Raw genomic sequence first — 12,282 nt, forward strand, 5'->3', positions numbered from 1 at the left:
GTATCAGAAAGCAACAGGATTTAGAGTTTAGACTTGAAAAAAAAATCTCTTATTACATAAAAATTATATTTGTGGAGCTCTAAAGGGAAAGTGGGGTGGCTGGATAACACTGTGGAGCAGATCATGTGGAGATGGGAGGAGAAAAGTTGGTCACTGGGAAATGCCCTGTAGAGGAGAGTGACTGAGGAAATTTAGGATATTTAGGTCTAGTATACCTTTTAAATTTACTTCTGGTTCTGTTCTAGAATATAAATTGTCCCTACTGCCATCATCCATCCACATCTCCCCACTCTATAAACAGTAGCCTTGTATATTTGGCGTTTTGTGGAAGGGATAGGTAGAGGAACAAAGTGATATGGGAAAAGAGGACAGCTATAAGATGTGTGCCGACTAGTAGTGATAGAGAATTCAGGAGAAAAAGAGGGTAAGAGGGAGAGGTGACCATGACAATGTAATCCCTGCCCCATCTCCAGTGGGAATCACAGAGATCTTGGGGAACATACTGAACTTCACACAGTCAAGGTATTAGGGCCAACCAGAAGCAGACACTTGGATTTCATGTATTTAGAAAAATCAGCCGGGTCTCAGTGACATGAGGAACTCTGAACCCAAGCTCTAAAGGAGGAGGCAGCAGGGATTAGAAAGATGCCATGTGGGAAAGGGAGGCTTTCCAGAGACAAGAACTAAGGTTCAGACTGGTTGGTTCCTTCAAAGTCCTCTTTTGGACTTCTGCTTTGACCCTACTGTGCATGCCTCAACCTTCTCCACCTTACCCTATGTGAGTCTTTCAGCTGCTTTTCCAAGTTGAAGACCAGGTCGGCATGGGCACTGTGCTGCTCAATCAGCATTGTCAGATTCCCCAGGGCATTGTGGACCCTGGAGATACAATGTACCAGTGAGTGGACCCAAGTGAGCAGAAGGAAGTACAATGCAGGGAATGGGACCACTCACCGCTGGGCCTTGTTCTTCATCTGCAGGATCATCTGTTGCTGTAGCAGTATAAAGGTGTCCAGGAAGTCTAGGAAGGTCTTGGGGGTGACGAGTGGCAATTCAGGGCACAGGTGCCCATGGTAGCTGGCAGCCGACAGGTGGATGAAAGCCATGGCTTTGGCCACACTGGGAACTGCAGCCTGGAGGTCTGGGCACTTCAAAGAGTCTGCAACAGGCGTGGCTTTAGCCTGGACTTGTGAGTATGTAGGGGATGGGAAAGGAAAGGGACCCTCTCCTGGCTCAGGAAGAAGGGCAGAAAAGGTAAGGAGGGCTCACTAGTTTCTAGAGAGTGAGAGACTGACCTAAGTAATAATCTTCATTAGAACCTGGTTGGGATGAGTCAAGAGGACAAGTAAAAAGTGCTCACCGTCACCAAGAGGTAGACTCTGAGCACACTTCAGATGGTGCTGGACCACACTGACCAAAGAATCTTGGTCCCAAGATTCATAGCGGTCAATGCTGGCGATAGCTAGTCGGAGGAGCCTCAGGAAAAGGGTGGAGGGCAGCTGTTTGTGGGCCTGGTCATCGCTGATCAGGATGAACATGTGCAGGTGGCTGCACACTTGCTGGTAGAACCTGTGGGCCAGGAGCTCAGATACTGTCCTTCCCTTTATCCCTGGGTGTGCCCACCCAGGCCCCAGTCCCGACCCTGACCTCTTGACCCTGACCTTCTGAGCCCTCACAGCACCCCTAGTTTTCTTTCCGGCCTTTTGACCAGAACAGAGCAGTCAGAGTAGCCCCTAGAATGAGGTTCTTGGCCTCACCACTGCAACAGCACTTCCTTCCTGACGGTCTGCTTGACACTAAGGTTCTCTCTGGGGAGATGTTCCTCAATGCCATCCAGATCTGCCTCCGTGTACAGGTCAGGGAAGCTGCCTGAAGTTGCCAGGGCCAGCAGGCGATGAAGGGTAGTGAGATCCACACCCTTGGGTACCAGCAGGGCCACTGGCTGGCCTAACATGCCAGCATGCCAGCTGGCATCCCGCAGACACTGAAGAATGGCCTCCTCTGGCCCACATGGCAGATGGAAGAGGCGGGCCTGACAAATATTAGCTGCCAGAGTGACGGCAGTACAGCGCCCAGTGCCCAGTGCCCCCGAGAGCAGAAGGCCATGCTGCTGGGGCCTGGCAAGCACCCGGACCAGGTGGGCCACATGCTTAACCATCGAGTGGCACTGGGCAAGGTGGGGGCTCAGCTTCAGCTGAGCGGCTGAGGTGGCCAGCTGCTCCCGCAGGCTCTCCCAGTGCCGTTCCAGGTACAAGTTGGGACTCTCAGAGTTGGAACCTAGTATCAGCTCCTGACTGAAGACCAGGTCTGAGGGCTTTTCTTGGGGACAAAGTAGTAGCACTGATGGCAACAGGGGTGAGACTAGGTCCATCTGGGATGTCTTCTGCCAGCAATTCTTGGATCTCTTTAGCTGGGGTGTGTAGCTGGTGGCCATTGTGTCTTCCTCCTGGTTTATCTTTTCACTTATGGCCTCTGTAGTCTCCTTTACTGGGGCTATGGATGTTACAAGGCCCGAATCATTGGAAGGTGGGCCTGTTGTGACCTGAAGGCCATAAGGGTCCTCCTCCTCCTCAGTCTCACTGCTGCCATTGCTTAACTCCTCCCACTGGACCAGCTCCCCCTCAGACTCCACTTCAGGCACCCTCTCCTCCTCCTCCTCCTCTTCATAGCCCTTGCCCAGGCTCTGCGGCACCGGCCCACAGCAGAAGACCCTCTGAGCTACTTCTAGGAGTAGCTTGGCACAGTAGGAGCGTTCTCTAGGGGTGTCTAGCCGGTCACAAAAGGTTCTCTGTGCCTCGTGCAGCCAGAGACGCACCATGTTGCGCATGGCCATCATAATTGTCAGGCGGGTGCCACGCAAGCCTGATACCCGGCGCAAGTGCTCCTGGTGGTTGGGATAGTCCAGAAAACCTCGGGAGCCTGTTCTGGTTGGCAGCATCTGCAGGCTGCCCAGTAGTTGGCTCACAGAGTGTGGGGAGAAGCGATAGTGTGGGTGGTGGGGTGAAGGCATAAAGCAGTTGCCCACAGCCTCCCAGGCCTCCACCGAGGCCCGGACTAGGGCTCTTGCTAGGACACCCTCCCGCTCCACAGAGGGGAAGCGCTCAAGCCAGGCCTGGATGATAGGTGTGTGCCTGCTCAGCAGCGTTGCCAGGGTCATATCGTCCAGGGCCAGGACTGTGAAGAGTCGAAAGAGGCGTGGGCACAGTGGGCGCTCACAGAAGCCTGGCACTGTGGCTGTGGCAAGGAAGTTGACAATAGGCTGTAGCGTCTGCAGTTCCAAGGTGCTGTGGGCACACACACTGCCATTCATGGCCTGGCGTAGAGTCTCCAACACTGGCTGACAGCTCTTCTCTGGGTCTGTGGGACATTAAAAATAACAGGGAGGACATGCATAAGTCCACATGACAGTGTCACCCTGTTCTTCTTAGCCCTGCCTTGCTGCGTTTACTTCTGGCACACACGGGGTTTTGTGTATCTGATGAGTTGGGACTTTGTCATGTCTAGGTTTTGTTCTCTGCCCCACACTCTCCTTAAAAGTGAGAAATTTCTTCTTTCTTCCCCCTCAAATCCTACCTTTACGACCAATTTTTCATTAACTTCATGTTAATGAATAGGAAAATTTGGAAGCTGAGACAGATGGAAACTTGATCTAACCACAATAGGAGAAAAATGCAATCATCACAGTCAAAAAGTGTGGAGTTTTGGCACATGCACTCTTTTACAAAGTCAACTTTATTAAGACATGATTCATGTAAAAAAAAAGTATACATTTTAAATGTATAGTTCATTGAGCTTTGACACATGTGTAACTACCACCCCAATGATATTTAGAACATTTTCATCATCCCAGAAATTTCCCTCATACCCCTTTGCAGTCAATCCCCAAACCACACTCTCCCAGGAATTTCTATCTGATCTAATTTCTATCACTATAGATTAGCTTTGCCTGTTCTAGAACTTCATATAAGGGAAATCATACAGTATGTAATTTTACTATGTCTAGTCTCTTTCACTCGGCATGATTCTGAAATTCATCTATGCTTTGTATATTCGGCATTTTGTTCTGTTTTATTGCTGAGTAGTATTCTATTATGAAAATAAAATTTGTAGATCCATCGACACACTGATGGGCATTTAGGCTGTTTCCAGGTTTTGACTCTTCAGGATAATGATGCTATCTATGTACAGTCGTGTATAAGTTTATTTGAGAACATACAATACATATGGTTTCATTTCACTCAGGTAAATACTTACAAGTAGAATTTCTGGGTCTTTTAGCAAGTATATATTTAATTTGATAACTGCCACACTTTTTTTCATAGTGGTTGTATCATTTTATGCCCCTACTAGCAAAGTGTGAGAGTTTCAATTGCTCTGTGTTTTGCAACACTTGTTTTTCTTGGTCTTTCTAATTTAATCTTTAAAGTAGGTGTGAACTACTATCTCATGGTGGTTTTAATTTGCATTTCGCTGATGCCCGATTAGTCTCAAGAATCTTTTCGTGTGCTGTTGACCACACATATATCTTTCCTTTGTGAAGTGTCTGTTCTTTTGTCCATTTTTTTAAAAATAGAGTTTATTTTCATACTGAGTTATAAGAGCTTTTTATATATTCTGAATATAAATCGTTTGTCAGATATATGTGTCATGAATATTTTCTGTCTGTAGCATATTTTAAAATTTTATTAACAGTGTCTTTTGAAGGGCATAGGATTTTAATTTTGGTAAATCCAATTTTTGTGTCGTCTAAGAAATCATTGCCTCGGCCCAAGATCACACAGATTTTTATCTAATGTTTAAAAAAATGTATAGTTTTAGCTTTCACATTCAGGTCTGTTACCCATTTATAACTGATTTTTGTGTAGGTTGTAAGTTAGGATTCAAGGTTCATTTTTTTCCCCACACAGATAATGCAGTTGTTCCAGCCCCATTCATTGAAGAGATTATCCTTTCCCCCATTGAATTATGTTGGCACATTTGTTGAAAACAAGTTGATCATATATGACCATATATGAGATTCTCTGTTCCATTCCAGTTGTCCGTATCCATGTCCTTATACCAATACCACACCCTCATGATGAATGTAGCTGTATAGTAAGTCTTGAAATCACTAGTTTAAGACCTCCAACTTAATTCTTCTTTTTCAAAGTTTGGCTCTTCTAGGTCTTTTGCATTTCCACAAGTCTCAGAGTGAGTCTGTCAATTCCCACCGCCACCACCCCCACCCCGCCCCACCCTCCCAAAAAAGTCTGCTCAGATTTAGCTTGGCATTACATTGAATCTGTAGATCAGTTCGGGGAGAATGAGCACCTTAAAGATACTGACTTCTCTGATTCAGGAGCATGGTATATCTCTATTTATTTAAGTCTCCTTTATCTCAGCAATATTTAGAAATTATCGGTGTATATCTTTCATTAACTTTATTTCTAAACACTTTAAGCTTTTAGATGATATTTTAAACAATATTTAAAATTTTTGATTTCCAATTGTTTGTTACTAGGATAGAGAAATACTAATGATTTCAATAGACTGACTTTGTATCCTGTGACTCTGCTAAATTCACTTATTTAGTCTAGTAGTTTTGTAGGGTTTTTTTTGTTGTTGTTGTTTTTATATATAGATTTCTTAGGATTCTCTGTGTGGAAAATCATGTCATATACCAGTAGAGAGTGTTATTTTGTCTTCTCTAATTTTAAAGGCTTTATTTCTTTTTCTCATTGCACTGATATGGGCCTCTGGTACAACGATGAATAGAAGCAGTGGATATTCTTGTGACAGATCTTAGGAAAATAGTGTTCAATATTCCCTATTAAGTACAGGCATGCCTTGTTTTACTACAGCTTGCTTTATTGTGTCTTGCAGATACTACGTTTTTTACAAATTGAAGGTAAGACTCTCCACAAGCAAAAAGATTATGACTCACTGAAGGCCCAGATGATAACATTTTTAAGCAATAAAGTATTTTTAAAGTAAAATATATATATTGTTTTTTAGTTATAATGCTATCACACTCTTAATAGACTACAGTATAGTATAAACATTTATATGCACTGGGAAACCAAAAAATTCATGTGACTCACTTTATTGCAATATTTGCTTTATTGTGGTGGTCTGGAACTGAACCTGCAATATCTCCAAGGTATGCCTGTATGTAATTAACTGTAGGTTTTAATAGACACCCTTCATCAAATTGCGTAAGTTCCCTCTATTCCTAGTTTGCTGAGTTACCATAAATAGTTTTGAATTTTATCAAATGCTTTTTCTTTATTGAGGTGACCTTACACTTTTTCTTTATTCTGTTAACGTCATGGACTATACTGATTGACCTTTAAATATTTACAAGGCAAAATTGAGAGATATGGTGATGGGACATTGGTGAGAGAGATGTCAACAAGATTTCTGGCTTAAGTGACTGGATGGATGGTGGTGCCAGTTACTAAGAGGACACATAGGAACAGGTTTTGGGGGTAGATGATAAGTTCAGGGTTAGATCTGGGGTACAACGGGACAGCAAGGTAGCAATATGCAGTAGGCGGTTTGATAAATAGGTCTGGTGCTTAAAAGAGAAGCCTCAGTTGGAGATAAAGACTTAGCAGTCAAAGCATAGAGATTGTGGAAGAGCCATGAAAAGAGTAAGATTGTTCAAGTAGCATATGTAGAATGAGAAGATATTAAGAATGGAACACGGAGGTTTGGTCTATAGGTATATATTTGAGAGTCAATGAATATTGCTAGGGATTTTACGGTCTCAAGAGATGACGATTCCTTCCTTCCCTCCTCCCAGGTCCTCACCAGTAGCGGCCAGGTGCAGATCCTCCAGCAGGAAGAGGAGAGAGCCTTTAGAATCCACGTGCCGCCCAGGCCGTGGGTTGGCTTGTGCTTGGCTGTGAACCCCTTGGCTCAGCAGAAGGCGAAGGTGGGTCGCATTGAAGGCTGGGTGGATGGGGGTGTAAGTGTAAGGGTGGTGTGGTTCCACCAGCACCTCCACAAAGACTGACTTCCCTGTTGCTGCTTCTCCAGCCAGCAGCACTGGGTATCCCTCTGACAGAAGTAGGTCCACCACATACAAGAGCCGTTCAGTCTGTAGGACAGGAGCAGGGCTTACTGTGGCAGCTCCAGTTTGGGACACTAATCTTAACTGAAAATAAATGTCTAGGGGTCTTGTGTTAAAGCTGTACTTGTAGAACACTTCATGTATTCTTGCGAGTGTGAAGACATATCAAAGAACGGGAGCAAGTGGGCCTCAGCTGGGCCTAGAATGTGGATTCCCCCAAGATATCTCCTTGAGCCCCAACCCCAGCTCCTGCACTGTCCTCACACCTGGGGAGAAGGGCTGAAGGTACCCAGAGCTCCCTTGATGCGGCTACCCAGGTACTGGCCAGTGAAGGGGACCAGTGTCCCATCTTCAGGGCATACATGTAGATCAAACACCAAGGCTGAGGGTGGTGGCTCAGGATAGTCGGAGAGGTGACTAATAGAACTCCTCAAGAAGGTATCAAAGAGGGGCCAGAGCCTGCTCAAATGGATATATAGGCAAAAGTGTCAGACAATTACAACAGTTCAATTTGTGACACATGCACATGGTCCACCCACCCCCGACAGGGATGTCACCTGGGTTTTGACTCCCATGGTCCAGTCCATCTCAGCCCTCTGGATCCCCCATCCCTGGCCCCTATAGATACCTGGATGGAAGGTGGGCTCCAAAGCCCCAGATCAAGGCAAAAAGAAAGCTGCTGACAACCAGCAAGTGCTCCCTGTGTTTATTAGGTACATCATCGCTGTCACCCTGGGACCGGTTCAGAAAGCTGCTTTTTGAGGACTTGAAGCTTTGGGCTACAGGATCATTAGAGCCGAGGTCCTCTGCAAAGGTCACCATGGCCAAAACAGGAGCCCCAGTAGGAAGAAGTGGGGGTGAGGGGGGAGAGTAGAGGTCAGCTCTATTACTTTTCACTTTTAGTCCCCAAGCCCAAGTCCACCAAAGAACCCACGCGCCGGGCTCCAGCCATATGCCATCTATCCTTGAGGCCCCATAGTTCGCAAACCAGCCCTCTCTTTCCCTTCCCTTCACCTGTGGTATGTGCCTTCTCCTCATCTATGCGCAGGTGGCGGTCAAGCAGACAACGCAAGAGGCGAGCCAGGCTGGTGACTTCAGCCACACCTGGGCATACAGCCTGCTGCCCATGTGTCTGCAGCAGGGAGCTGGCACCCTGGCAGGTGAGGAATTGGAATGTTGCAGGCACCAGCACTTCAGCCAGTTGGTTGAGCTCGGTGACTGTCTGGGGTTGCAGGTGGTACTCACGGGGCAAGGCTGCCATTAGGATGCTAAGCATCCCTTGCCAAGTCTGCTCCCCACCACACCAGACTAGGGCACAATGGCACACCACTGAGGGGGACATGCCTGTTGCATCTCCCACCTCCATCAAGATAAAAGTACCTGAGGGTCGTTCTATCTGCTGACCATTGGGGAGAGTAAGCTGTGGGGGCTCGCTCAGGAGGCAAGTGACAGAGTCCAGCCAAGCAGCACTGGAGGCCCCATCACATATTATCCAATGCTGGATCCCCACTGATTCCTGTGCCTTCCTCTTTGGGTCCACAGTCTTATGCAGAAGCCTGGGGAAAACACCTTGGTGCCAATAGGAGCCCTCTAGCCATCCCAGGAACTCCTGGGAGCTGAGGACACTGGGATACAGGTGCGTAATTTCCACAGGAGGATAGCCCTGTGTTGAGCTGTCTTCCATGGCCGCCAGCCGATTCTGGATCTTAAATAAGCTGTGCCAACAAGTGGTCTTGCCACTGCCTGGAGGACCCAGGAGCAAAATTCCGGAGGCCCGGTCTAGAGCCTGGCTCAGCTGTTCTAGGGACCCCAAAATATCAGGACTGGGATGTAGGCCTGCCTGCTGCAATTCCTCTTCCAGCAGTGGCTTCCTCAGCCTGTGGGTCACAGGCTCTGCCAGCACCCGGCTGGCACTGGGGAAGATACCACAGAGCAGCTTTTGGAGGTCGTGAAGGCGGACCTCATCGAGGATGCTGAACAGTGGTGAGTGTAGCAAGGCACGCAGTAGGGCAGCCTCCTCGATGGCAGGTAGGCTGTGGGGCTGCTGGGAGTTGAATTCCTCCTTGGTCACATTTAGAGCCTGTATCATGTGTGTGAGTATCTGCTTGAGCAGTGGCAAGCGGCAGGGCAGGGACCCAGACATGAGCTCATGCTCTAGGGAGAAGAATTTGGATAGGCGGGTAGCCATGCGGGAGGCATCGCGCATCCCTGCACCCAGCAGGGTCAGCTCTGCCACTTGCCGTAGGTTAGGCAGTGTCAATGCCACAGGCCGCAGTAGTAGGCGCAGATTGGCAGGCACAGCAGGGCTCAGGGCATGCAGCGTCAGGAGACAGCCGTAGCCAAGGCGTATGTACACATGATGTTTCTCAAAGAAGCCACTGCCAAGGAGCTGGAGGTGGGTGGGGTCAACAGTGCTGGTGCTTCGGGAAGCCTCCTGATACAGTGGGGCATAGATGTGGTGCAGTTCAGCCAGGCGCTGGCCCAGGGCAGAGAGCAAGCCAAGGGGCAAGTGCTGAGCTGCCTCCAACAGCAGCCAGGCGCCACCCTGCAGGGCACCATTCAGGTAGTTGCTCAGGCTTTGGGCCTCTATCTGAGGCAAGCAGGGCATCATCACCAGCTGGCGCCCCAGGGCCTGTGCCAGGTTCTTCACCATGGCTACCTTGCCCACACCATGAGGGCCCAGTAGGGTCCCACAGGCCACCTCCTCCAGGGCCAATAACAATACCAGGGCTGGCCGCTCAGGCAGCAGGTTGGGTAGAGACCCCAGTCTGGGACCCAGGTACTCATAATTGTACAGGAAGGATCGGCCCAGCACATCTATCCAGCATGCAGCTGGTGACAGAGAAGTCTCAGTAGATGCATTAATCTTGAGATTCTGCAGGGGACTCTGGGGGATGGTGTGAGGTGAACCCAGGTGGTACTTGAGTTGGCGGGCCCAGTGGAAATCTGTCAGATCACTGACCTGGTGCTCCTTCAGCAGCTGTGCAATATCCCGGTGAGTCACTGCCATGACCAGTAGGGCACTGAACAGGCTAGTCTGGCGGACAGAGGGCAGCGGCTGCCCACCCTGGGAGGCCCGCTGGGCCCGTAAAAAATGCACCAGTACTTCCAGCTTATACACATGTGTGGGGACCATGGCCAGGGTCCTCCCTTCAAGCAGAGCCTCTTCCATCTCAGCCCGCCATACCACCTCCTCTGCCACCAGCACACATTGCCATGGGAAGGCCTCGACTAAATCCAACCAGTGGTGGACATACAGTTGCAAGGGCAACTGACTTTGCTGGGACAGCTCCTTGTAGGCCTTGTCTAGGGATGGGCCAACAGCTAGACGGGCAGCCACACAGTCCTGCAGCAGGTGCACCAGTGCCAAACGCAGACCCTTCTCCAGAGAAGAGAGCCACTTAAGGAGATCTGGATGCAGAGGAAGGGACTCCTGCAGCTTCACCTCCTCCCCACCTGCCCCTAGCACTACAAGTGCCTCCACCTGAGTCTGTGTGCTTGGCCCTGACTTCTGGACATCTATATTTCTGTCCTCTGGGCTGGACTTGAAGCTCACAGCATGCACATGAGGAAAGCAGCGCCGTACCCATATCTGAGCCTCACATGGCTCCAGGGGGGCAGCCAGCAGGGCCACCAGCTCAGTGTCACTGAGGAAAAAGAGGCGAGGAAAGTGAGCACAGAACCCATAGAGCACGCTCTCCAGAGCCATAATGATGCCCTCCAGCTCCACTGAGCCTGCTTGCAGCAGTTGCTGCAGCTGCTGGCCTTGGAAATGAGGGCTCCGTTTGGCACTGGGCACTATAAGTGACAGAACCTGAGGGTCAGTTACAGAGATTTGCATCAGGGTCCGATATTGATCATCCATGGCCTTGAAACGGGAGTCCTGTGGTGAGGGAGAGGGTAAAAGTGAGGGCAGATGTGAAGGGGCAGCGCCCCGCTCCCACCCTCTGCCCCACTATTCAGTAGCCTGTGTCCACCCTGCTTCGCCCCTTGTCCCTACCAGGTCAGAACTGGGAAACTGGATCTTCATCTCATGCAGAACTTTATTCAGAAAAATCCACTTCTTCTGGAAACTCACCCACACGTCCAGCACGTCACCTGTGTGAGTAGCCAGAGGGACACTAGAGGGAGACTAAGGTTCTAGCTTCTGCCGGGTCCCCACCTCTCAGGCTGCCCCACTCAAAAATATTCTGCTCAGCAGGACCCAGGGACCTTGCTTGGAGGAGAGGAAACTTTCACTGAGAATAAAGACCTGGTCACCTTAGCCCAAGAAGTAGCCCTGAAGGAGAGCCTCACTCTGTCTTCCAGATCTTCTCCACCCAAACCCCATCTCTCACCCCATGCCTCTGGGCCAACCCACCTCAGGTCCCACCCATCGGCCCAGCCAGAGGCCTGCACTCACCCAGGCCATGCATGATGGTCACCCACTCCAAAGCTAAGTTGTATAAGTCTCCTGACTTTTGGGTGGTCAGGATCTTGAACAACACCTGAAGACTTTCCTGGATAGAATCCTGCAGGCTGTTGTAATCTAAGGAAGAGTGGGCTCCAGCTGAACTGAGCTGAGCTGAGCTGAGCTGGCAGTCAGATGAGGCAAGGGCAGGGGTGGGAAAATAGTTGTTGGTTTTATGGAAACCATGGAAGTCTTTAGTAAAGGTGAGTTGATAAAAACATATTAAATTAGGTATAGGCCAGCCATTTTTTAAAATTGAGAAATTATAATAAAAATGTGGAATAGTTCTGGACTCAGGTAACTTCACAAATGTCTTCATGTCACTGTTCAACTTTACCGAAACAAATTGGAAATAGTAGACTCTGCACTAATGGAAGACAGGCAGTGAGGAACTTCTATCAGTTGACTGCAAATCAAAGGAAAGCTCTTGTCCTTAGGCTAAAAGATTATAAATAAATGTACATTTATATGGTTTAAACTAAACAAACAAACAAACGAAAAAAACCGCTTAAGCCATGTATTCATCATATTTTATGATTTCCCTATGTAACTAACTTTGAATTTGCTCGTGGGTTTCAACTATGTTGAAGACTTCTCTTCTACTGTCAATTCCCTAACTATACCATCTTGGGTGCCTGTACATATGCTCTTCCCTGTCCCTGGCATGCCTTTCCCCTCTTGCAAGTTTAGAAAATTCCTACTCCTTCAAAAGTCAGCAAGAAGCCTCTCCCTAGGGGAAGGGAAGAGTTCTCTGACTCTCCCTGGTCCTTTGAAGCTGTGC

General features: G+C 48.6%; 1 protein-coding gene and 1 long non-coding RNA gene across 4 annotated transcripts in view; one reads left to right on the top strand and one right to left on the bottom strand.

The window, feature by feature from the left end:
- Positions 1 to 12,282, bottom strand: part of DNHD1 (dynein heavy chain domain 1) — a 58,543-nt gene that overhangs the window by 10,914 nt on the left and 35,347 nt on the right. Inside the window, exons 19-28 of one of the 3 annotated variants that reach the window (XM_039847839.1) lie at positions 11,454 to 11,579; positions 11,052 to 11,149; positions 8,066 to 10,934; positions 7,680 to 7,857; positions 7,318 to 7,510; positions 6,790 to 7,078; positions 1,755 to 3,354; positions 1,358 to 1,566; positions 952 to 1,156; positions 774 to 876 (exon numbers count right to left, since the gene is read on the bottom strand). In XM_039847839.1, the coding sequence (XP_039703773.1) occupies positions 774 to 876; positions 952 to 1,156; positions 1,358 to 1,566; positions 1,755 to 3,354; positions 6,790 to 7,078; positions 7,318 to 7,510; positions 7,680 to 7,857; positions 8,066 to 10,934; positions 11,052 to 11,149; positions 11,454 to 11,579 (5,870 nt within the window). Of the gene's footprint in view, positions 1 to 773; positions 877 to 951; positions 1,157 to 1,357; positions 1,567 to 1,754; positions 3,355 to 6,789; positions 7,079 to 7,317; positions 7,511 to 7,679; positions 7,858 to 8,065; positions 10,935 to 11,051; positions 11,150 to 11,453; positions 11,580 to 12,282 lie in introns of those variants that run through there. The other 2 variants (XR_005649656.1, XM_039847842.1) reach the window with 2 other exon arrangements.
- On the top strand, positions 8,088 to 12,013 carry LOC120590239 (uncharacterized). Its single transcript, XR_005649657.1, has 2 exons — positions 8,088 to 8,211; positions 8,594 to 12,013. It is a non-coding gene; the product is annotated as an uncharacterized LOC120590239 (long non-coding RNA).

The sequence above is a fragment of the Pteropus medius genome, unplaced genomic scaffold, assembly GCF_902729225.1.
Source record: "Pteropus medius unplaced genomic scaffold, Ma_sr-lr_union100, whole genome shotgun sequence".
In the NCBI taxonomy this organism is placed as follows: domain Eukaryota; kingdom Metazoa; phylum Chordata; class Mammalia; order Chiroptera; family Pteropodidae; genus Pteropus; species Pteropus medius.